This window comes from Xenopus tropicalis, chromosome 4 (genome assembly GCF_000004195.4).
Source record: "Xenopus tropicalis strain Nigerian chromosome 4, UCB_Xtro_10.0, whole genome shotgun sequence".
Classification (NCBI taxonomy): Eukaryota; Metazoa; Chordata; class Amphibia; order Anura; family Pipidae; genus Xenopus; species Xenopus tropicalis.
In genome coordinates this window covers 120675815-120701756 of record NC_030680.2, presented here as the reverse complement: position 1 = coordinate 120701756, position 25942 = coordinate 120675815, and the positions used below count along the sequence as shown (strand labels likewise).

The 25942-nt window shown below is 37.2% G+C and overlaps 1 protein-coding gene across 6 annotated transcripts; it reads left to right on the top strand.

The window, feature by feature from the left end:
• Nucleotides 1–779: 779 nt before the first annotated feature.
• cbx7 (chromobox 7) lies at nucleotides 780–22579 on the top strand. 6 transcript variants are annotated; one of them, XM_018093005.2, is made up of 7 exons: nucleotides 780–873; nucleotides 1480–1637; nucleotides 2464–2507; nucleotides 7894–7959; nucleotides 11024–11090; nucleotides 11277–11610; nucleotides 14419–22579. In XM_018093005.2, the coding sequence occupies exons 2-7, from the start codon at nucleotides 1569–1571 to the stop codon at nucleotides 14574–14576; spliced, it is 738 nt and encodes a 245-aa protein (XP_017948494.1). In that variant the 5' UTR covers nucleotides 780–873; nucleotides 1480–1568; the 3' UTR covers nucleotides 14577–22579.
• The last annotated feature ends 3363 nt before the right edge of the window (nucleotides 22580–25942 follow it).

Sequence of the window (25942 nt, the reverse complement as noted above, 5' to 3'; positions counted from 1 at the left end):
TTAAAACCTAGAAAAGCCATTTCTGGCCAGAAAACTGATTTTAAAGTTGTTTAAAGGGTGCCACGCCCTGGACAGTGGCATGCAGGAGGGGGATCAAGGGCAAAAATTTATCTGAAAAATACTTTGTAAAAAAAACGGCAAAAAAAAAAACGCAAAAAAACCCGCAAGCTATTCCTATGTATACGCAAAGGCGAAAACCGAAGCGAAAAAACGCGGCGGAAAAAACCGAGGCGAAAAAACGCGGCAAACCCAAAATGGCGAACATCGCCAAAAGTTCACGAATTTGGGGACTTGTGAACACCCGATGTTCGCGCGAATTAGTTCGCTGGCGAACAGTTCGCTACATCTCTAGTTGGGGATCCGTGCTATATAGTATCTGTGGTACAATTTCAAAGTGAAGGCAAAACACGCATCATGTGACTAACCAGAACATCCTGCCACACATTCACACCCAGTGGGCAAAGCAGGCACATAACCCCAGAACACTTTGCTGCACAAATTATTTTAATTAAGATTTCACAATAATAATGCCATTTCAATAAAATGCTAACTTTCAGCGTAGACGGTTTAAAAGCAAGCTATGAGTGAGCCCAGAGCGCCAGTGCGGTATTAGTGACATGAGAGAATGTGTCCCGCTTCCGAGTACTTTAGCTAAATGCACTCTATACATGGGCGTGCTTGAGCCTTCATGTTTTACGATTGCAGTTTTTCGGCGCAGTCGCGCCCTGTGAAACAGCACCCTCGGCAGGACACTACCTGCCCAACTATCAGGGCATCGTAAACACTCGTATAACGTCAGCGCCATAGGCAGGTCAGCTGTTCCCTGCTCTCCAGCAGCTGCGCTCAAGGTCGGCTGACGTCAGCGCGGGGCAGGTAGGCGCGAACTGAATGATGCGCGCTCCCGGTGCGTGTGCCCGAGCTGTGCCTGCGCGCTCCCTGAAAATGTTGCGCAGGTTGTAATGCAAAGAGGAGAGGGAGAAGGAGCAGTATCTGCGCTGGCGTCTCTGTGTGTGGCTACCCGGGGAGCCTGTGCAAGCTGACTCATTGGCACTCAGTGAGTAGGCAGGACACCATTGTGCAGGGTAGGCATTAGCAGGTGAGCTGCGCTAATTACAGGACCATAGCATTTTTAAGGGGGCGTGGGCCAACTCGAAAGCATCCCAAGGAGGAGCAGCAGTAATACAGCAATGAGGGTGAGCAGCATTCAGGGGCGAATAGCAGGTCTCTAAAAAATAAGAAAGGGGGGTGTACGTCAGAATTGTAATTGTTATAGTTCTGATCTGTGAAGCCTGAAGGCAGCAGTTGTTTGCAAGGAGCTGCCCTGGAAGCATTAAGCCTGCTGCACTGCTCTGCAAGCCAAGGAGAAGTTGTCCCTTGTAGCTACACTGAGATCAGACTAGAGAGTGCTACAGCATATAGTTGGCAGCAGTGCATTGCAGAGGGGGTGTGTCACAGTGCATCTCTCATTCTGCAACACAGGACAGATCCCTCATCTGCATTGAGAGTGGGCTTCAACCACCAGTGGACTGGAGAGCCCTTGGTTTAGGGAAAGTACTCCAGATTCTGTTATGGAGCTGTCTGCCATTGGAGAGCAAGTGTTCGCAGTTGAAAGTATTCGCAAGAAGAGGATCCGGAAGGTAACGGGAAGGGGTCGGGTGGGTGTGTTTGCTTATTGCTTTGCTATTGCATGAGTAGAGCATGACCCCAGATGAACCCTGATAACATTAGGGAGTCTCACATTGGAAGGGGACCGACTGTTATCCCTATTAATCACTATCTCACAAAAGTTACAAATACAGGGCCCCCCGGCTTGGCATTGCCTTCCGTGCATATGCCTTTGCATGGATTTTTTAAAATGCGCCTAAGGGGAATATCTGTCCTTTGAGTAACCTACCAGATATACCAAATGTACTACATTACATTTAGTAAAATAGCTACCAGTAGCCAAACTTTTAGTTTGTTAGTCATAATACACAAGTATCCAAATGACTTCAGGTTTTGTGCCAGTGGCAAGTGGGAATGTTCAATGCTTTATATTGCTGCTAATGCAGCTTCCACTGTCATGCTGCACAGAGGTTGCATTTAGCATTTCCTGTAATCCAGAACCTGCTAACAGTAAAATAGAACATGACATCAGCAGCTGGCCTGACATCATCAATTTGTTTTGGGATCTGAGCTATAACATAGGTGTCACTGATACAGTTTTAGTGAATGCCATAGCTGATACCTTCTATAATACCGATGTCTTCTTTGAATTCCCAGTGCAGGTTAGCACTATAGCATATTACACAAGTGAACTGTTGAATGTTGTACTTTTTCAAAACACTGTATATTTTAGAATGGGACATGGCCTGGTGATAGATTTGCATTTACCTGTAAATAAAATTTAGGAATGTAGCTTTTTTCTGATATAGTCTGATAATATCCTAATTTAAATCTCTGCCTACTTGTTTCTTCCTATAGGGTAAAGTGGAATATCTTGTGAAGTGGAAGGGCTGGCCTCCCAAGTAAGAATTATTATGTTTTTGATTACACACTCAGTATAATACTTGCAGAGGGTTTGTTAAATTTGACTGAGACTTAACTGTACGGGGAAAGGGGGAGAGGGATAGGTTGTCGGAGTGAATTTAGCTTTGTGAGAAAGATCCCTCCTAGATGCAAGCACCTCCTTTAGTACATAGTGCAGAAGTTCCAGAATTTTCTACTTATCTGCTCCAGTGTTAAGTGGAGCTTTGTGGAAATTACAATTTGCCAAGTAGCACAGAAAGAACTTTCATATATTTCCCTATCTGTGCTTTCAGTTGCAGTGATTATAAGACACTCATTCTAACAATAATATTCTTTCCTGGCTTTAGCACTGCACTAGTTAGCAGTAGTTTTTTATAAGCTGCCATACTAACAAATGCTTGCACACAAGTATGTACAAACACACCATTATTTCTCCATTGCTAGGTATGTGACAGGTACCTATATGAATATAAAAAAACACATTTAGCTATTTAAAAAAAGGTGCAGCTATGGGCACAATAATAACCGCAGAATTGCAGCCATCACTGCAGCACTAACTACAGTGTTTGTGGTTACTTGCCATATATGTCATGTGTGTACTCTGTGCCATTGGGTGTGTATTTCCTTATCAGACACAGTGCACAATTTAATATTGCCAGTTGAATAGAGTTCAAGTTAGGGGCATGCAAAATAAATGCCCATGTCCTGTCCATGAGCCACCCTTAAATGGTGAGTGAAGCAGCCAAATCTTTGCACCTGAAGATACTAATCTTTGCACCTGCAGAGTTAAGCATAGAGATTTGCCCTGGCTCAGTGCTGGCAAAGATTATTATTATTTTTGTGGCCAAAAATGTTGTGCAGCTCTATTAGCTGATTCACCACTTTAATAAACAAGCCCATATGTATAGTTGACAGCCACTAAGATAATGTATTGTCTGTTTACACTTCTGTGCTATTACTAGTTTATCCTACTATCTTACCTTGTTAGAACTTCTTAATTAAGGACAGAGCTGCATTTAAAATAAAGTAATGTATGTAGTATATTTGTGGATGTTTGAGCTTTAGTGACCATGGTGAGCAGTGCCAGAACTTGGCACTTAGCACTTGTAATGTCAGTGATGCCCAGTCACAATGGAAAGCTATTTGTGGACATCCTCATATTGTAAAGGAATTCAAAATGCCACTTTTATCAAAAGTCAGAGTATTTATTCTTCATTTGGTGATTCCTTGTGTAACCCACAGTGCTGCACTGAACAGAAAGGTAGTTAGTATTGTACTGAGCATTCACCAACACAAGTATCTAATATGAAGCCTTAAGGGCCACATGTGAGACCCCTGTAAATGTGCACACTGCTAATCACTGATTTATGTACTCTGTCTGACAAACAATACCGTTCCCCTCATAAAACTATTGTTGTTGACATAGAGCAAAAGTATAAAACCTAACCCTTTTACACAATTCACAGCCAAAGATGTTTTTATGGATGTCTGTGATTTGTGCACAAAGTCAGATTTGGAGAGTAATTTAAAAGTGATTTTGTTTGCATAAAAAACAGGTGTACTGCCTCATTTAGGCTGACATTTGAATGTAGCTTATGGGTAAAAAAGGTTTGGGATGCCTGTTATTGAACATCTTTACAGATTTTTAAATGGTCTTTGCTTTTTACTCAGGACATATCCTATTCCTAGTGCAGTTGCTCATTTAAACCACTGGTTGCTAGAGTACATTTTACCCTAGCAACCAAATTGCTGCAGATTAATGCCAAACTGTAATGATGCTGAACAAACAAACAAAATAATTAAAAAAAAAAATAAAGACCATTTAGACTTTCACTGTTGTACTAAAAGTTAAAGTGTGAACTTCTCCTTTAAAGGTAACAGTAAACACTTTAAGTACTACAGCTTCAGTAGAAGATGGTTTTGTAGAATATACCTTAATTACAATAAGTGTTTTGCCTTTTACCAGCAAGTAAGTTCAAATGTTTAGCTTATTTACAGAATAGTAAAATATATATATCATTTTTTTTATTTATTTAAGAGCAGGAAATGTCATGTTGCTTGCCTCACAAAAACATACATCTCCATAGACATCAGCATAGCATTGCAGTGACCACTAGGTGGCAGATCAGAACATTTGGAAAAATAGCTCAACAGTTTTCCTTTGTCTTCCTCATGGAAAAACTTGGATTATAGCATCTTAAAATGGGCTTTTACACTTTTAGATGCAGATTTGAAAATTTCTGTAGTAAATAACACATGATACACTATGGGGGAAAAGGTTCTGTGTGGGAAAAAAGCTGCATCAAATGTTAATATGGATGTTTCCTTTTCCTACAAATGTTCCAAGCTAAATTCACAAACAGGGTTTTGCAATTTATTAATTTTTTAATGCAATATTTTTTGAGAAAGAGAAAGACGTTAATTTAAAGAAAGGAGTTAATGTGTCTGCACTGGTCCTGGCAGATAGCACAGAATTGGGTCATGCCACCTATTCTCATTATTCCAAGCTAGCACAAGAAAATTCACATTTAAAATACCCTTGGCTGGATCTCTCTGAGATTCACCATGGCTGGAAACCATTGATGGATAGACTACAGGTATGGTATTATCGAGAATTTTTTTTAACAAAAAATTTATATTTTTCTCTTTTCTTTGTGATAATTAAATAGTACCTTGTAATTGATTGTAACTAAGCACAATGGTGTCAATCTTACTGGCTTTTTTAAAAAAAAATAAAATATATGTTTACATATTTATTAAGTAAATATTAAGGTATGATGATGTAAATTGCTTGGTCACAAGTATTCTGGATAATAGATCCTACACATGTAGTAAGATTGAATAAGTTGTTGCTGAATCAAAAGAAATATGGCAAAACATGGCACAGGCTATATAGGAGCACATTAACTACAATATACACTCACACACAAGAAGAGGCAGTGCACTCTAATAAGTAGTGTGTCACCTTTTCATTTGCAATTGCAAAATAAAAAGTAAGAAAGTAACCGGATTCACAGGTTCTGCAGACTGCAGCACAATGAAAGGTAATAAGTGGAATCAGAAGTACTCAGTGAAAGAAAGAATACAGCAGAATTTATTATTTAGATAGATAGATAATATATGGTTTTGTTGTACTGAGTATGAGTCATTTTCAGTTGCAGGCTGCGTGATGCTTTAGCTACAGAGTGAGCTGTGCTCTCTGCATGGCACTGCCTGCTTGTAGCTAAGGACTGCCTATTGAATACGTCTTGTTTATCACCTCTAATCTGACCGGGGGAGTAAGAACTCGGGGAGGGGGAATGACAGAGAGTGACGCATGAGTCATATGTTCGCTTGTTTACTTCAGCCTGTGCTGCAGTGTGCGCAGGAACAGCACAAGGAAGGTGCGCGTCTTGTAACCCTTTAGCTGCCTGGGGGACCTTGCATTATATGCAAAACACTGTTTTGCAGTCACCATTTGCCGCAGAGGGAATCTTTGCTGCAGTCTCAAAAGATTCCAGTTTCAACTACCTATGCTTTTGTAAAATGAATTAGTTGCACTTGTGTTTATTATAGTCTTTTAACCATGTAGCCACCAGACTGTTACTGTGCTAGAATATTGATGAGTACACACATATTTTCAGTCACTGCACATGTGTAACTCCTGTGAGTCTGATGCATTCACTTGCCAAGTATAGTAATAATGGGATTTTTGTTTGTCAGCAGCTAGCTGCGTGACTTGAAGTTTCACATGGCCATTCCATAACATGCATTTGATGTTCACCAGAATGAGTTACTTCTAATGTATGTGTATGTGTAACAGGCTTTAACGTTATGTTTCACTTAGACCAATACTGGTGATGCAAATGAGAGAAAATCAAACTTGTTCCTTATGATATTTTTATATATTTAGGCTGTGTGATACATTACAAGCTAGAAACCGCTTATGGCTATAGATCTTCAGCACATTATTGGTGCAATCTGATCCTCAGCAATGTTTAGCCACTGTAGCACTGGTATTTTTTGGGTAATTATAACTTGCATATATATTGATTTTTGGAGGGTTGTGAACTCTGTTGTGAACTACTTTATCCTAGAATTTGCTACTGTAAGGAGCAGCATGAATAAAAGCTGTTGAACATTAAAGGCTTTTGTCACATGCCAGCAGAAGAGGCCCTAGCATGGCTAAGAGCAATTATCTGGTGCAGGGTGCAAGTTGCTTATGTGAATGCCTTGCAGTATTGTAGCTAAAGGGTAGTTAGAACTTGTTATAACATACCAGCAAATAGGATGTTACATTTGTGCAGCCAGCAGGGTTCACACTTATTTCAGGCAAGAGCCAATTATATGTCATGTCATCTAAGATCTCTTTGTCATACTTTCAAGAAGAGTTGGCTGTTTGCCACTAACCTCATAATATTTTCTGCACACTTATTCTTAAACAAAGGTACAGTATACAGATGGAACAGAATTTAGATATATACACCTTTGGTTCAGCCGGATTATTGTGTCCCACGGTGTCACATACATATTTACTAAACCTCATTGTTTTGAATGGTGTTACGTCTAGTATTGTAGAGTGACATGATTTCAGAACATATAGGACAATATAATTAAGGACAAAATGTTTGCAACAAGTCTGGTGTCATATAGTAGCCAATCAACTGGTACCATTCTCTGGACAGCTGGATAAGCATTTATCATATTAAGTGGCCTATTAAAGAATCTTTTTACATCTTTTCCCTTGAGACACCATTTAGTGATGGGCTGTGTGCTCCCTCAGAGATCAGCTGACAGGAAATAATGCAGCTCTAACTGTAACAGGTGGTAGTGTAGTGTGGGAGTAAAATAATTTTGTCCATTGATTGACTGATGTGACCTAACATGTTTGTGTGCACCGTGAATCATATGGTCCCAGCGGATGGCCCTTAAAATACTTAAGCATATAAAATGGCAGTTTTCTATTTTAGGATTACCAAGTGGCACAATTAAAAGCTATATATTATGAAAGTGGTTTATTTATACGAACCAATGTTTCACATATGAGCTGTTTATGCAATATATTTTTATAGAGACTTACATTGTTCGAGGGTATAGTTTTCCTTTAATGAAGTCAACCTGTATGGCAGACGTCAGTATGATTCATTGTGAGGGATTATCTACCTTTGGATGAAATTTGTATGTGTAAGTTTTTGGCCATTAATCATGGCCATCCAGGCAAACGGTGCTGCTTCCTTTTGATGACAATGTGAGTTGCAGACATTTTGATCACCAATACTGTCCTGAAAGATATTTTTAATATCAGTTTTAATTTATAATATATTGCAAATATGAAAACAGTATAACAGTCTAGGAGCTGTATTTGGTTTGACTTATACATATTAATTGTTATTGTTACATTTCTAGATACAGCACGTGGGAGCCAGAGGAGCACATTCTGGATCCACGTCTTGTTTTGGCATACGAGGAAAAGTGAGTATTTCAACCCACCCCCTGAACAGAAAAGTAACATTGAAAAGTTCTGTTTTACAATGGATCTAAATATCTTTACTGTTTTTTTTTTTTTTTAGAGTAATTATGGGGGGGATAAGAAAGCAGTTCAGACTAGGACAGTTGAGAACAAACTTCATGTTGGGTTGAAAAACGTGAAGTCACTAAAGAAAATCTGATCTGTTGTTGGCTCCGCCCGCTTTTTCTAACCTTGGATCACAGTTATATAGTAAAAACTACTGTGCAAAGTTTGGGGACCCTGGTTTTAATAGTGTCTGAATGGCAGCAATTTAAATTTTCCCACTAAAAGTCAACGAGTGACATCTAATTGGCTGTTGGTGGCTCCACCCATTTTTTCTAACCTGGAACTGCAGTTACCCAGTGACTAACTGCAAAGTTTAAGGACCGTAGGATTAATAGTTAAAGAACGGCAGCAGTTTAAATTTAAACCAATAAAAGTCAATAGGTAAATTGTGATTGGTCGTTGGTGGGTGTGCCCACTTTTTTTTTTAAACTAGAGTCAAAGTCGCCCAGTGACAAACAGTGGGCACCCTGGCATAAATAGTGTGAGAATGGCAGCATTTTAAATTTAAACTAATAAAATTCAATGGATGAAATCTGATTGGCTGTTAGTGGCCCAACCCACTTTTCCTAATTTTGAACTGCAGTCCCCCAGTGACCAACTTTGCAAAGTTTGGGGACTCAGGCAAAAAAACTTTGAGACTGACAGCATTTTACATTTCACTATTGAAAGTAAATGTGATTGGCTGTTGGTGGCTCTGCCCACTTTTTCTAACTTTGAACGGCAAATACCCAGTGACTAACTTTGGAAAGTTTAACAACCCTGGAATTAATACTTAAATAATGGCATTAGTTTAAATATAAACTAATGAAATTTCATGGGTGGAAATGGATTGGCTGTTGGTGACTCCGCCCACTTGTTCTAACCCTGAATATGTAGTCAGCCAGTGACTGACTGTGCAAAGTTTGGGAACCCTGACATAAATAGTGTGGGAAAGGCAGCATTTTAAATTTAAACCAAAAAAATTCAATAGGTGAAGTCTGATTGGCTGTTGGTGGCTCCACCCACTTTTTAAAAACTAAAAATGCAGTCCCCTAGAGACCCCGGTGTCAGGTTGAATTTTCCCATTGAAAGTCGATAGGTAAAATCTGATTGGCTGTTTAGGCCCCGTCCACTTTTTCTAACCTTGAACCGCATTTACCTGGAGTGTAGCCTCAAAGCTGTAAGATTGGCAGCAGTTTCAATTTCCCCATAAAAGTCAATGGGTGAAATTTGATTGACTGTTGTTGGCCTCTCCTACTTTGGGGTCATCCAACAAATGTTGCTGTTTTATTCCGGGTGACCCCATGATTATGTTATTCAAGTTTGGGGGGTGTAGCTTCAAAGCTGTAAGAGTGGCAGCAGTTTGAAAATCTTCCCTGTCAAAGTCAATGGGAAAATTGGGGTGTTTGGAGCAGCGCCACAAAAAGACGGGGGGCGGGATCGCTTAGAAAAGCGCAAGCAACCTGCTCCGCTATAGGGCGAAGAAGTGTGGAGAGTTTGGGTGTTGTACCCGTAAAACTTTAGGAGTAGCGTTTAGAAAATGGGGGGCGCTAAGAAGAAGAAGAGGTAGAATAAGCTGAACTCGAAAAACAGTATGTTGGGTTTTTCAACCCAACATAATTTGCATCAGGAATTAACGGTTTGGAGGGGTGTCGGAGCTCAGTGATGCTAATACCCAGTAGAGTGGTGAGCAGTTTCTCAGAATTGTCAAACAAATTCTGACACCGGGTCCTTAGAATGGCATCAGCATCCCTTTAATGAAAAATGAGTTGATGCTTTGTGTTTGTAATGTATTCACAGTTGCCATGAATTATTTTAAATAAAGATATATTTAAACAGACAATAAATGTTAATGGGTGAAAGGTTTAGGAACGTTTTGGGGAAGAATGATGGGGAGGTTGAGCTAGACCCAAAATATAAGCACACCCTAAATGGTGTCTAGTAAACGTTATTGGTATAACCATATATCCCAAACCTTTATACATTTGCCAGTTTTTTTGCATAGTAAAGCCTTTAATTTCTCCATGACCCACCATAACTGGTTCGAAACCTCTTGTATGGTGGGTGGCATACAGTTTTCTTGCAATTAACCATCTCACCACGAAGCATATTTGATTACAGACTTTATGTTCATTTTGACATGATTGTATTATTGTAGTAACAGTGCCATCCAGGGATCAGAAGTAAGTTCTATCACTTGGGTATCACTGATTATCTTAAATATCCTCCCACAGTGTTTTAATAATATAGGGCAGCCACCACGTTTGTACTTCATGTTCACCGCTACCGCGTGCATAGAGTTGAAGATTGAATCTGCACCACCACATAATAAACTAAAACACCAACACCAGATTACTACCTCTCAGATTTAAAACTGTTGGTGCATAAAGGACATTTTAAATTATAGAGAGTAAGAAGGATTTCTGGAATTTACAAAATGACACACTGAAAACATGTATGTACTGTAAAAAAGGCAAAATATGTTCTATATGCAGACAATGCAATCAAGAAAAAAAATGGTTGAGAGGAGCAAACAAATGCATAACAGGGAAACAAAGTTAAATAGTCTATTGATATGGAAGAATGGGAACTGATCAATAATTGTATTGAAACCTCCTCAATCAATACAAGAATAAAGGACAGAGTGTGTGCAAAGGGAATCATGATTGGTATCTCACTCCAATAAAACTCAACAAATGTTTCCATTCTTTTCCAGTTTTTGCCATGTGTCACCTACATGTAGTTCATCTGTGGGACTCTTGCACAGCATCATACAGACAACGTTAGATGTGGCACAGTCACTTGGATTTGTGTAATCTTGTTGACTATTGAGAATGTGTATGATATCTGTGCATAAGTGGCAATGTGTATTTACATAGAAATACATTGTCCCTCCATTTTAAAGGAGCTATACTTTTGAATGACTTGTAAATATGCTGCAGACCCATTAAAAAATGTGTTTTTTTTATGCTGGTGGTTTAGGGAAGAAAAGGAAAGAGCTTCAGGGTGCCGAAAACGTGGTCCAAAACCAAAACGTCTTCTCCTACAGGTAATGACTGTAGTACACTCTGTTAGTGGTCATTTCTCTTGCCTGCAATTTTCATAAAGTGGTTAAACAATAAAAAAATCTATCCATTGTTTAGCACTTTTAGTGTTATTTTGAGGTAAAAGTAACAGCTTTGACTATAAAAAGACACACATACATGCATGTATAAATATTTATTTCTTGCTACAGAGACTGTACAGCATGGACCTGCGTAGTGCACACAAATCTAAGGAAAGGAACCTCTGCTTTTCACTGTCTAGAAGATTTAATCCTGCATTGGGTGGTAAAACTACACCAACTTCTTCAGTGCCAGAGAAAGCCAAATCGCTGCAATTCCCACTCAGCAAGCAGCGTAAAGGCCGAAAATTTTTGTGCCTGTCACGCAAAAAGTTCCTGCGTGTTTCCACCTATGAACCATTGAGCAGGAGGTCAGACTTCTTTGCAAAGGAAGAAGAAAAGGAAGAGACTGAAACAATTCCTGATTGGCAGGAGGAAAAATCAATGGAAGAGCAAGGCCTTGAAGGTAAAAGTACACTTGCAAAAGGATTTGTAGAAATATACCTAAATCATAAGTGAAACCCTTCTGTTCCTAAAAAAGACCAGATAGAAAGCAGTACCACCAATTATGCAGGTCTCACTAAAGGAAAAATATACTCCACTTTTTGACATGAGCGTATTCTATTGGGCATAAGTAACATAAAAATACCTGATTTCACAGAAAGAAAACCACAACCCCCATCTTTGTGAAGTGATAGATTCTTGTACTGTTGAGAAGTCCCATCACTTTAGAATGGAATTAAGTGAGACAGGGGTAGCATGACATTTACATACATTACATTACATTTTTGTTTAGTTTTGGAAGTTTAGGTAGTTTTTATGCCCCTTTGTGCATGAGTCCAACTTAATTGTGTGAGGCATGGGGAATTTTTCACAAAGAAAATTCCTGTCTAAATGTAAAAATCAGAGGTGTACTTTATTTCACAAGACCTCCATAAAAAAAAAAAAAAAATAAGCAAGGCTCTTATTTACACACAGATCTGAGACTTGCAAAGCAAAAAAAAAATAAGGCAAAAAAAAAAGACAAAAAAATATCCCGCTATTCACAACATACAGCAGCTCTTCCGAGAACCAGCAGTTTGGGTAATTGTAATAATGAAAGCGTTTTTTTTTTTTTTTTTTTAATTTGTATTTTACATTTTAAATGTAACAATTCTATATATGAAAGTTAATTCTGTAAGCTTTGAGGACCACTGAGGTCTCATCATTGGTCATTTTCAATAAATAAAGTTATAATATATCATATATCTCTTTAGTTAGATACAAGACTACTGCCATCAAAAATTGCAGTTTACACATTTGCAAGACTTTGTGGTTACTTACCAGAATTGTTTAAATTGAGCCACCATTTAGTGATGGGCTGTGTGCTCCCTCAGAGATCACATGACCAGAAATAATGCAGCTCTAACAGGGCAGAACTTCTTCCATCAATTGGTTGATGAGACCTAACATGTATGTGTGCCTTGGATTGTTTGTGTGCACTGTGAATCGTATGATCCCAGTGGGGTAGCCCTTAGTACTTAAAATGGCAATTTTCTATTAAGGATTACCCAAAAAAGTATATTTTTTTATCAAAATGGTTTATTTAGATGATGCAGGGTTTTACATATGAGCTGTTTCATGTTATATATATTTATTCAGACCTACATTGTTTGGGGTATAATTTTCCTTTAAGATGAGCACGCTTCTTCACCTTGAAAATATTTATACTGACTTTAATATTCCTAAGTAAGATCAAATTTAACCCTAAAGGGGAATTGAACCTAAAAAAAAAAAATAATTTTAGCCTCTTATACTTATATTTTTTAGCCTGCAACTAAAAATGTTATCTGGTTATTAGTCAGTGACCCAAAAATCAGATTTACGTTTATTATTTTTTTGTTGCTCATTTTTATGTTTAGGCCCTGTACTATTCATCTTTGATTCTAATTCGTCTAACTGCTGTATGGTTACTAGGTTACTACAAAGTAAGAACCATCAACCACATGTATATAATTTAAAAAAAAAATACCCACAAAAAATGAAGGCCAATAGCAAGTTGTGTTAGAATACCACTGTCTACATAATACTTCATTTTAAATTGGTCAAGATTTAACCTTTTTAATCCCTTAATAATATAGCTCATAGAATCTACTGCATTTGTAGTACATGACTGATCACATTTAGAACACTGCAGTTGGCAGCAAAAAGTTTAAAGCCAAGGCAATGTTTTGTGCTTGATGAAAAAGTGAAGATGGCATATAAGTTTAGTATCAATTATCTGGAATATCTGGGATCATCAAACCTTAGGCTAAAGACCCATGAAAAAATTCAGTCGCCCGTGATAGATCTCTGTTATCCTGGACGGCTAACCACTCTGTAATGTCTTTCCACCGGCAACAATAGGAATCACCAGTGGAAAGCCCTTCGCATTGCTTTCTTTTTCTGAAGCCACGCAAAGTTGCTGCTGGAAAAAACTTAGCACAACTTCAGAATACAGAAGCGATGTGAAGGGCATTCCACCAGCTACTCTTGTTGTTGCGCTTCGAAGCAGTTAGTCGCCCGTAATAGCAGAGATTTATCGTGGGCGACTGAACCACTCCATGGGTCCTTACCATTAAGACTACTAAAAAAACATGCAAATATTAAAAAAGATGATGCAAAGTAGATTGTGCTGTCTTAGGTACCAGCAAGTACTAAGATACTGCTGTAGTAGAGAAAAAGGAAATGATTATAAAATAAGAATTGTTTGTAAATTAAATGACATTCCTTTGTTTTGATTTTTTTTTTGATTAAGGGTTTCCAGATAATAAATAACATTGTTGTTGCAAGAATTTGTCTTTCTTCTTTAAAGGTCTTGCTTACTGCAAATTCTGCTTTGCCAGTAAAGATGAAATTGTGTGTTCCTATTGATTGTTTTAATACCACTATTCCTTATTATCTCATTACAAAGCTCTCCTATGAGTCTAAACCACACAGTAGGATTGACTGGGGGTATGGCAGTCTGACCATGCACATCTGAATGATCTTTAATCTTACTTACTATGCAAGTGGCAGATTTTGCTACGTTAAGAAGTGGGTTAGCAAACTTCAGTTATTTATTTTGACTCATTTATTTTATTTGAATTTTATCTTTGTAATGAATTCGAAGTTACATTATAAGTTATATTAAATTCAGTTTAATTGTCTTTGCAAGTTATTAAAAGTTAATTAACTCATTATCTTCAGTTGGTTATGTTTGTTTGAACAAAGGCAACTATTCTAAATTTGCTAAATGTGTCCTGTCTTGCTTTAGAAAATGGCACACCAGCGACTCCACCTCTTTGGCTTCCTGCCGTCCCTAGGCCCAGCGAGATCATTGTCACCGACATCACCTCAAATTCCATCACAGTGACATTTCGAGAAGCCCGGTCAGCAGAAGGTTTCTTCCGGGACCGCGGAAGCGACTGTTAGCCTTATCTTTTCATCTTTGCTCTATCTATGTTATTCCTCTTCCATCCTCTTCTGAAATTATGTTTAAATGCAGGGAGGAGACAATAGGAAAAGAGGGATGTTGTATAGAAACCAATTATTTTTCCCTCTTAAAGAGGCTGTATAGGAGAGTGCAGGGCCATGATCTTATGTTACAACATTTGTGAACTTGTTCTGGCTGCACTTAAAATTGCATTGACTTTTTCAGCTTGTCACCCTGTATTTTAATGTTTGGAGATGTTCTTTACAGAGCACAGACATAAGAAGCGTGTATCCAATAGTTTGTGCCAGGGATGCACTAAATCCGGGATTAGGTTTGTGCACCGGTGGTGCATCTCTAGCTTGTGGTTTAAGGGTAAACTCAATAAGATCTCTTTGTTTACAGTAAAGCCAAGGCTGATATATTTATCCCTTGGTATGAACTCTGTTACAATGAGATATTGTAGATAGGCTCATGAACTATGTCTGCCACAGTTCACTTCTGAATTTAAATACAGAAATGTCAGGCATTGCAGATCTAGTGTAAGCCATGGCATATGGCATTTTGGGTAGACTTCATTTTCTACTCAATATCCTATTCTACTGATAGGTGTTCTAGGTGCACTAATGCTTGCATCTTGTAATATAGACAGGTTAAAATGCACTCACTAATTACAGGTTTTGTCACTGTATTTACACAGCTTCCTATACTAAAAGCACTTATATATTTGCACTCAGACAGTATCTCAAAAATATTCACAGGTGTTTTAGCCACACTCTGTAAGCATGGTGAGCTAATACCCTGTTCAGTTTCTTTGTTTACATTCTGAAATATGTGTCTTACAAATGTGTGTCCTACCAATATTGGCACGGCTATCTATACTAATTGCTTCTGTCTTAGTGAGCTTTATATATATGTATGTAGATATATATATATATATATATATATATATATCCTGATGAAAGGTACTCTTTACAGCATTTTCCACAAATCACTGTTATTTTGCAAAAATAGCATGTATCAAATCCTTCCCTAATTACCATTGGACACTCTGATTTCAGTTTAATTTGCAGGGGTGATTGTTTAAAATGTTCGGCCTAAGTGACTAAACCTGTATTTAAACTTGTATAAAAGGTCCTTAATTGTAGCACCCCAGAGGGAAATGACTGCCATATTACACAGCCATTAATGCACTTTTGGACTACTTGTGGCTCATTTACTACATTACATAATAAACTGCACAAATCCTGTTAGCCATAGCAGCCAATCAGCAGTTTATTTTGATCAGTCTGTCACAAGATAAGCAAAGATCTGATTGGTTGCTTTGGGAATATGCACTTCTGTAGTTTATCACATATGTTTGTATCAGGCCTTTATGGGGTTTTTTTTTTAATAAAACCTCCAGTTTCTGAACTGAAAGCAAACACAACACACACTGCTACCAAACAAGCACTCCAGAAATTACACATTTAGGGGTGGAGCTGCTATTCTGAGAGTCGGTGTAAAGACCAGAGATTCAGGCTGCAAGTGTTTTTTAATTGAAAGTGTTGCCCATAGCACCCTACTACAGTGTTATCCACACCACATTAAAGATAAAATAACCTATGTGGCAGATTCATTCATTTTCAAGGTTTCCTGTGATTTATGTAAACCATGGCAAGAAAAAAAACTTTTTTTTTTCTTCAGTCTTGTTTTTTTCCCCCCACAATTGTGTTTTTTCAAAGAAAAATTAAATTTCATCAGGTTTTAGGTTGTGAGATTTTTATTATTTTTGCAAATGATTTATGCATATTGCAACAAATCTACCCCTAAATGTCTTATACATTAACAACAAACTACATGAGGCTTGTATCTCATATGTTGTAGTGAATGTTTAATAAACCTGCGACACAGGTTTCCTTAATTGCTTTTAATCTGGGGGAGTCATTATAGGCATGTATGCAAAGCAACACTAGTGTGCATTTAGTACAGTCACTACTTGGAAAATCGACTGAAATCGGAAGGAGGTGTTGAGAAATAAATGAAAAAAAAACAGACGTGCACCATTGCAATGAATTTTAGTAAAGGGAAGGGCATTTTCAGGAGATTGTTGCCCATAGTAGAGCAGATTTTCCACGGGTGATGACATCTTATGTGCCATTACCCTAAATGTCTGTTTGGTCAAAACCCATCAGATCTAAGCTATGTTTGGAAAAACAGACTGTATTGTTTTACTACCCTGTGCCTCTTCCTGATTCCAGTGTACCCACTATTTTTCAGTTTGCATTAGGCTAATGGCACACCGTAGCTGTATAATATATATATGCCAACAGAAAAAAACCTATCTGCTGCCTTCCGCACCCTTTATGTGTTTTTTACTGACCGGCACGGAATCAGCCTGTCTGGAAACACTAAGCCGATTTTGGTGGTAAAATGCATACTTCAGTGTTTCCATGCCAAAATCCACTTTGTGTGTGTTGTAAGAAATTTAACTGTGTGCCATTAGCCTTACAGTTTGAACAACTACAGGGCAGAACATGTGGGCTAAACATTTAGGTAATTTGTTAGGTCATTGTGACCACTGTTTCTATTCATCTGTTTGTTCTAGAAAATTGTTATACCCTTATGTTTATACTTGTTAATAACTGAATACTAGGTCTCTAAACAAAGATTGGTCCCTTTGTTCTCAGTGCACAAGTGAAACATTTCATTCTTTTGTGGTACAGATAGAGGTGATAAGAAGAGAAAGAGCAAATATACAATTCAGTGGATACAAAGAATCTACCAGTACCAAAATATGCAAGAGGTTAACACAGGGTAAAATAGAAATGGCTGAAGAAATGTCAAGTGGGTTTTCTGACTTTAAGCACTTTATATTGCACTAGGGAAAGGGCTATGTTATCATTAGAAATATTATTAAAGATAATATTGATATAAAACACTGGTGTTTTGATTAAATCAGCATGGTGTTAAACATAAGGATAATGGCATTTTTATAGATGTTTTGTAAACCCTTTTTTAGGGATTCTTTCCCCTTTTCTCTGGTTTACATTCGATTTTGCTCTAGGCAAAATAAATGTGGCTCATGTTTGAAAAGGGATCATCTAACCATTTACAGATGATGTATATTAATATATTGGGCTGACAGTTGTATTGTAGAATTACAACATATCTCTTATTGGACCAACATTTTCAAGGTAAACTATTCCCTTTAAAGAAAAAGCAGTTATACTTTCACATTAGGAAAAAGAGTTTTCTGATGCTGATGTTTTTTTGTTTTTTTTTTACGGTCCTGCAGCACTGTCTTTTCCCCAAATTTAAAAAGACATTAGTTGCACTGTTTTTGAGGATTTAGGCACACTTTTACATGATATTTTGTATTATATTTCACAGGAGCTCAAAAATTAGTTGTCCTCATCATCCATTTGTTTTTATTGTCCTGTCTTTATAATGTAGTAGATAAACCCCCCTGCTGTTTTGAGATTTGTTTAAGGGCTGTAGCACACGGGGAGATTAGTCGCCTGCGACAAATCTCCCTTGTCGTGGGCGACTAATCTCCCCGAAGTGCCATCCCACCGGCGAAAATGTAAATCGTCGGTGGGATAGCATAAGCGGCGCCGTATTTCCGCAACTTCCGCGATTTCCCATCCCATCATGCCATCCCACCGGCGATTTACATTTTCGCTGGTGAGATGGCACTTCCAGGAGATTAGTCGCCCGCGACAAGGGAGATTTTTCGCAGGCGACTAATCTCCCTGTGTGCCACAGCCCTAGCAGGTCACTTGGCAACTTCAGAGCTGGGTCACTTCAAGGCTAGATCGTACCCAACATTAGATAGGCCCAGATATTCATAAAATAAGTAAATGACTTCAGAACTAGTATCAAAAAAGGGCCAAAACCAATCCACTTAACCTGATTCAAGTCTGCACAGTTAATTTATTTACATTAATGTACCTTTACTGTCCATCTTCCCATGTACTGTATATTACATACTGAAGGTCTAAAAAAAAAAAAAAAAAACAGCAAAAGAATTTTAAAAAATGGAGTTTCAGTTAGTTGTTGTATGGTTAAAATGTCTTTAGTTTATATGTAATAGCTGGCATAAACCAAAATGAATATAAAAAAAACACTTTTCTGTGAATACTAAAGGCTATTAAATGTTTGACATGTGAGACATGTAGGTAGGGTGGGTGTCATTGCCTGGTGATATGGTTTGGGGAATCCTGTAGATTAACTAAAATCTGAATATATATTAAATATTGTTAGTGAGATGTTTTGCTTCAAATTTTAGATATGCTAGCTCAGACTTCAGGTGTTCTGCTTGCCATGTTAATCAGCATTTCCCAAGTCTTTAGGGTACAAATTTCAATACTGAAAAGAACTAGTGATTGTGTTTGACAAACACAGTTAGTGAGTTGGCTAAGGGTGTTGCCATTTCCCCTCAATATAAAGACAACAAAGATATATTATTTTTATGTATAAAGAATACCATTTGGTTTAGTCAGGACCATCAAAAAAACAGCCATTTTACTGAAGCTGTTTAATTTTTTAGATTGTTAAACATTCTAGTGATATTGACCAAACAAAGAGGGTAAAGGCTGTACCTTTGTGTTCAAATGTATACAGAGATAGGGGGCATTTAACATTGACTGGGCAGGGTGTTAAGTGTGAAAAACATACATAAGCCTACTTAAGTTTTTCACACTTTGCTTCCTGACCTGCACCCACAGGGGCAGGATCTTGTGCTTCCTCCTTGTATACAGTGCTGCCTGCACTCGTCAGTGCTGTACTCATAAGGGGTGGCAGAGGGAAGCACATAGGTTGAGTTCCTTCTGCCCCCTAACTTGCTTGCTATTCAGAAGCACAATGTAGTGAGTGCCAGTGAGTGCAGGCTTCCTGTGGCAGGCAGTAAGGAGGGCTGTCTCGTGCCCACCAGAATTCCACTCTGAATCTCATACTGGATTAATCTGCCGTGAGGTCCAGAGTGTAGCAAGACCTGGTGTACAAGTGATTCTTGAATTAGCTCTAAGTAGCTTGATTTTCCTGTAGCACTTATGCCCAAGCTAAATGTCCCTTCGGAATCCGTGGAAACCTTTTGTGTGGCAGCTTCACTTGCTGTGTGCTACCAATAAACACATAGCCTGGCATAGTTCAAATAGAAACCCATCATCAGTGTAAGGAGGGAAGCAATTTCCTATTTATCCCTTCTTTACAAATCTGTTTTGAGCAGCTGCTTATAGCTTCTACAAGACTTACATTTTGGATACGGAAATAGAAGTACAGAAAATATAAAATCTAAACATTGTTTAACAATGATAACTTGTGCAGTGCTATGGTATTGTGTAAGATCATATCTGTTGTATTGTACCAGGTTTGGGGCTTAATATTGTATATTTTGTTTTCTCTTTCTCTTCAAATTCTTCTGCTCAACTACTCACGTTGCTTTTAATATGTGACTTTATATTCATATTATTTGAAAGTGTAGTAAAAACAATCCTAGTAAGTGACAGTTTAATATAATTTGGGTTTAGGTTTTGCGTAAATCAAATGTTGGGTAATAAAATGACAGGTGTTATGATTTTGCAGGCACGCATAAGTGAGCATCATGAGGTAATATATCTGCATTTCTTGTGCACTATTTTTTAATATTGTCAAAGGCAGCAGTAAAGTGAGATGGTTGCCAGCCTTTCTTTGACAAAATCATGGCTTCATATTGCCTGATATGGCATAAAGGCTTTAAGATCTTTGTATTTTCTTTCAAACATAGATTTGGCTGAATGTAATAAATAAAAGATTTGTACCAGTAAGATAATAATTAATAATAATAAATACACTTTCCCAAGACATTGCACTTATATGTAGTGGTAGGGTCGGAACATAGTTTGGGATTTCTGCAATATTCAGTATGTAGCTATCAGCATTGCATTACAAAGCAACAGCTTCACTTTTTGTGGTTCATAAATCCCTTGGCTTCCACACATGCTGCCGTAGGCAACAAAACTGACCAATCTTTGTTTTGCATTTTATGTTACTATTTCAGGTCATTTAAATCTTTTCCAGCACCTTCCCCTAAAATGCTGCAGAAAGTTTTTAAACTTCCTTTTGGATCACCATAAATTCAGCAAAGAGATGTTGAAATACAGTAAAGCTTACAAATGCTGATTTGTAGCACTCTTCCTGCGATTTTACATATGTTTGTGCAAAGTGGTGAAAACGTTTTTTAGACACTGAATGGGTTATTGATGGGCTACCAAGATGCTTCAAGTTGTGTTTCCACTTCCTAAATCCTTAACCATCCAAAAAAAAAAAAGGACAAAAACAATGCAATTGTCTTCTACAGGAAACAGAACTTGAACTTCTTTGGAAAGTCCACCACTTCTTTTGACACAAACATGTGCATGTTTTGTATCTTTATGTAAATTTAGCATAGGTTGGTTATTGATCTGTGTGCTGGCTGAGGTAGTCAGAGCTTTGAACGTCATTTAACTAAGCTTCTACAGTAATTCATTTACAGATGTTAAGAATAATGTTACATTGAAAACTGTTGATAAGATTTAAAGATTTACAATTATTTTGTGGGATAGTTGTGTATAATATGGCCCACCGATGTCTAAAAATGTGGTAGTCTAAATATTGGTGTGAACAGAGTTTGTTTAATTTTGTATGGGATTAAATCAAAGCTGCATCCAATTTAAACCTGTCCCGTAGTGTTAAAGTAAATACTACATACAGCAGCTTAATAGAGGAGTCCCATAATCGTATAAAAGCACAAGGCTAAAGGCCAAGTGCTTTTATACAGGTCATCGAACTCCAAGGTGACTTCTAATATCCTCATATTTTTCAACAGGGGGTACATTATTATAATACACAAGTCACGTGACACAAATGGCATCACTGAGCACTGATTATAACTGATGACATCACTAAGCACCCTTTATAAGGATATCATTTACAGGATATTCATGGCTCTTGTGTATATATATATATATATATATATATATATATATATATATAATATAATATAGAGAGAGAGCGTTGAATTTAATTAACTGTATGTATAGCTTTGTTTTAACACTTTGGGAAGGTCTGTTAAGAAGGGAATAGCCTGCTTTAATTGCTTGGATGTGCCAGCTTATTGCAAAGCCATGAATTCATGGTTACTCTGGCACTGAGATTGCATCCCTTGGCTGAAAACGCATGTTGCATTGTTCTATTTCTGAGAGTTAAGGAAGTTTAATTGTTATATAGGATTCTGGAAGTCATGTTCTCTTGATTTAATTGTATAGAATATTATGCATAGAAGACAGACTGAATGTACATTGGAGGAGTTCTTCAGACTGGATTTAAACCAGTTGTGATTTTAATTTATTATATATAACTTCTGGCCAACTAGGCCAACTGCTTATCATAATGCTAGCCTGTTCCCCTAAAAATCCATTTATATTTCAATTCACTAAGTCATGGGACATTTGCACAAAGTTCCATCCTATAAGAAGACTTTCAGTTACCAGAAATTAACAACATATTATTTAGATAATTCAAGTATTGTTGCCCTTTATTGTCCTTTTAAAATTGTTTTTATAGTCTAATTGAAACTGTATTGGCTAAATTATTTTTGTATTAAATTAAAATAATACAAATGTTTCAGTCAACATTTTAAAGCTCTTAAAACATGTATTTAGAAAAATATGAAATATTGTATAAATGTGTCTGCATATTATATGATGCAAAATGTTTCAAGAGATATTTCATTACATTTTCCTGACTTTCAATGTAAGGAAGGGATGCACTAGTAGTGAATGTTTTGAATCCATTGTAACAAAATTAAGCCCTAAAATGGTAATCCAGTCTGAAAAGCCGTAGGGGATTTGGGCTGGGAAGCAACCAGGGTCTGGAAACTTGGAAGATAAAGTGTATAAAGAATATTGAAAATATGTCTGCTTATATTTTTGTATCCTTGTTTGACATTTATTTATGTAGAAAATTTGTTGCTGAATAAATAAAAATGCTATATATATAATATAAATATACTAAAACTGTAATTTATTTTGTAGCTAAGCAAGTTCTTTACACTCGACAGCAAGTAAATAATACTAAAAAAAAGGCTGGGAGGCCACTGCAGTGAGATTCTACAAGATTTATTTTATTATATTCTGATTTATTTTATTCTGTTGTATTTTCAAAATTGTGATCTAAAATGACTTTATGTCTTTAAATAATTTAGATTCTGTGTTTTGGACAGTGTGTTTCCATGATACACCAGGAATCCCTGTATATTTGCATCCAGTCATGAGAATCAACATTGTTAACATTTCTGTACTTGTTTTCATTATAGCTCTGCATCTATATTGTAAATATGCCGTCAGCCAGCTGAAATATGAGTAGACTGTGTATTTACTGTATATGTTTCCCACATTCCTTTGTCAGGGAATGGTAAAAGTGATGACGTGAGATGAAAGCAAGTACAGAACTGTAATGTCCCAACATAAACCTAAAGGGTTGAAATCCAGTAGCAAAAGATGAAAAAAACTTTATCTATTGGCCACAAATTGTTCCCTTCAGACTGCAGCTTGGCACAGCCCACACTCGGGTGGTGGAAAATGATATTGAAATAGATAAACAAAAAAGGTGTATTTACTGCTATCAGGATATGTGAAGACACAAGAATAATGAAGACACAATTTCTACTTTTTATATATACAGGTACAATGCATATATAGTAAAATTTCCTACCTCAGTGTACACTTTCTGCAAAGCTCATTCATTTGAGTAACCCACTATTGACAGATGTCAGCAGGAATAATAGCAATAATGTTAAATAAAGTTTGTGACCTTTAGTGCCCCCTTGCTTATTGTCATGGAGGCAGATTTAGCAAAATTCCAGTTTATGTAGTATTAGAGGTTTTTTCTACCACATCTAAACTCACAAATGAGAAGAGCACAATTGTTTCCTTATTTATTAAAAAAAAAAAGCTGATGCCAAAATGCGTAAAAAAAAACTCAAAAATGTCAATTCATGAATATTACATGACCTAAATAGCATGAATAGCTCCCTCCCCCCCAAAAAATACAGAAAACTTGAATACCATGAAGTAAAAGAACAGAAAAATATTGCCTTGAAAAGCTCTCAGTGACTTCTACATTACCTTGACAGCTTTTAGATGGTGTATTTTTACATTTGCCTTTTTCAAGGTTTTGACACATAATAAATAATCAAAAATGTGCTTTTGTTTCCACAAAAAACTAAATGAATTGCTGAAAAAGAATACATATGTTAGCAAATTGCCCCCTTAGTGTCTGTTTCAGGGTAGGAAAACTGGAGTACAAGGCACCAAGGTGCAGGATGTAAAAGTTTTCACTTTCACTATATGTAATTATAGACTTCAGGTTTTTTTAGGTACCTGTGCCAAAATGTAATATATGAACTCTCTCCAGGCTTAAACTTGTGTTTTGTGCATGACATATGTATATCTTGGAACCCAATCACAGAACCACAAATATTTTTTTGGCCAAAGAAAATACACACTTTCCATTTTATTTAGAATTATGAGTTGGACCTGTGCTCAGGCCGGCCGGAAGCAAGCATGAATGCGAAGCTCTGCTCTGTACAATATCACATGCAGCCCTGTAACTGCCTCCACTGTGGGTTAACAAATTCATGCAACATTGAAGCAGATGAGGAATGTGAAAAGTGTGTTTCCACTTGTCTTTAATATTTAAAAAGGTAAAACCAGGACAGATTATATGAAATACTTTAATATCAATTTTTAAAGTTCTATTACTGAGTTTCATTTCTAGTGTATCCCAAGCTTATAATATCCATGTATCAGCCGTTCCCCCCCCCCCCCCTCGCCATGTTTGTAATCTCTACATCTTTTACATTACTGCTTTTGTTTTCTAACTTTCCCAGTAATCTACTCCTTTTTCCCCCCTCTTCTCATTACTTCTGACCAAACTGCTTTTATACTTTTCTTTGATCAAATGCCAGACCCAGCCAAAGAGACCTCATTTGGTTCCATGAGAGGGGGAATTGTGTACAGTGGGGCTTAGTTATCAATGTAGGTGCTACATTGCACTAGTGCAGTTGCCAATAACAACCAGTGATTTCATTTTCAAACTTGTCGTAGTTCAAAGTTAATTGCTTATTGGCTGCTATTGGCAATTGCATGTTTGCAGTTAGGGCATTACGGTAGTAAACCCAGACTGTCAGTGTGAGATTTGGGGTGAAGGCTTAGGAATGGGGCGCTCATTATTCGTTGGTTCTCATAGAGGTGTTTAAAATGTCCTTTGATTTAAACAATATTGGTAACAGGCATTTCATACGGGAGCATCTGTGGACAAGAAATAATTTGCCTAGGAAATACATCACTTCTGATAGCTCTTTTTCTGGTAAAAAGGGAAGGTCATCCTTGAATTAACTTTGCTTCTGTTGGATCTGAATACACTGTGAGCAACATTGTAGTTAGTTTTCATTTTATGAATAAAATTTTAAATAATTAGCCTTTTTCCAAATGTAAATTAATTGCTAGGGTCAGAAGTGTATCCATGGGCAGATTTTATTGTTAGTATTGTTTATACTTAGATTTTAATAAAGCAACCTATAATTTTTTTTGTTCTGACTTTCAAACAAATGCCTGGTTGCTAAGGTCAAGAAAGCCTAGCAACCAGATATGAAATGTTATTTTTAGTTGAAGAGTATAACATTCAATTGGTTTGATGTATTCTCATTTAACATTCAGCAGCTTTATATGCTGTATACCTATTTAATCAGGCTATTGTCTTGGTACCTTACTACACATGTACCCAACTTGGATCAATGGAAGGGATACCTGGGATAACAGAAAAATGGTGTTTTGGCTGGCACACCAGCTGGGGGGAAACCCTGCAATTTTGGTCCCTGGTTTCCCCCTGCTGTAAGCTACTGTACTACCTCATTAGTAATACATTGCCAAAGGTTCCAGTGCTAAATTATTGTATGTGAATGCATTTTCCCTCCTTTAGCTTAGCATTTAATGGAAAGGTATTTTCCCCTGCAGAATATCACTACAGAAGGCAGTACAGTTAGATGGGAAACATGTAAATAAAATATAAATGGTCTTATATCTTGGGAATCCTTTAATGTTGTTCCAAGGGAAAGTGCACAAGCATTAAGGGTGCAAATTTACATCATCAGCCACATACCGCCAACCACCCATCCTTTCTCAGATAGGCTGATTTCCTATGCTGTGTCATTTGTCCATCCATTGCCCACTTCCACAAGGAACAGTTGATTTATAATGTTTTTTACTCCCTAGTAAACTGGTAAAATAAGTTTTCATAAATCCACCCCATATTGGCATAGCCAGAATCAACCCCAGCGCACAGCCAGGGAACGGTTTTTATAAACATT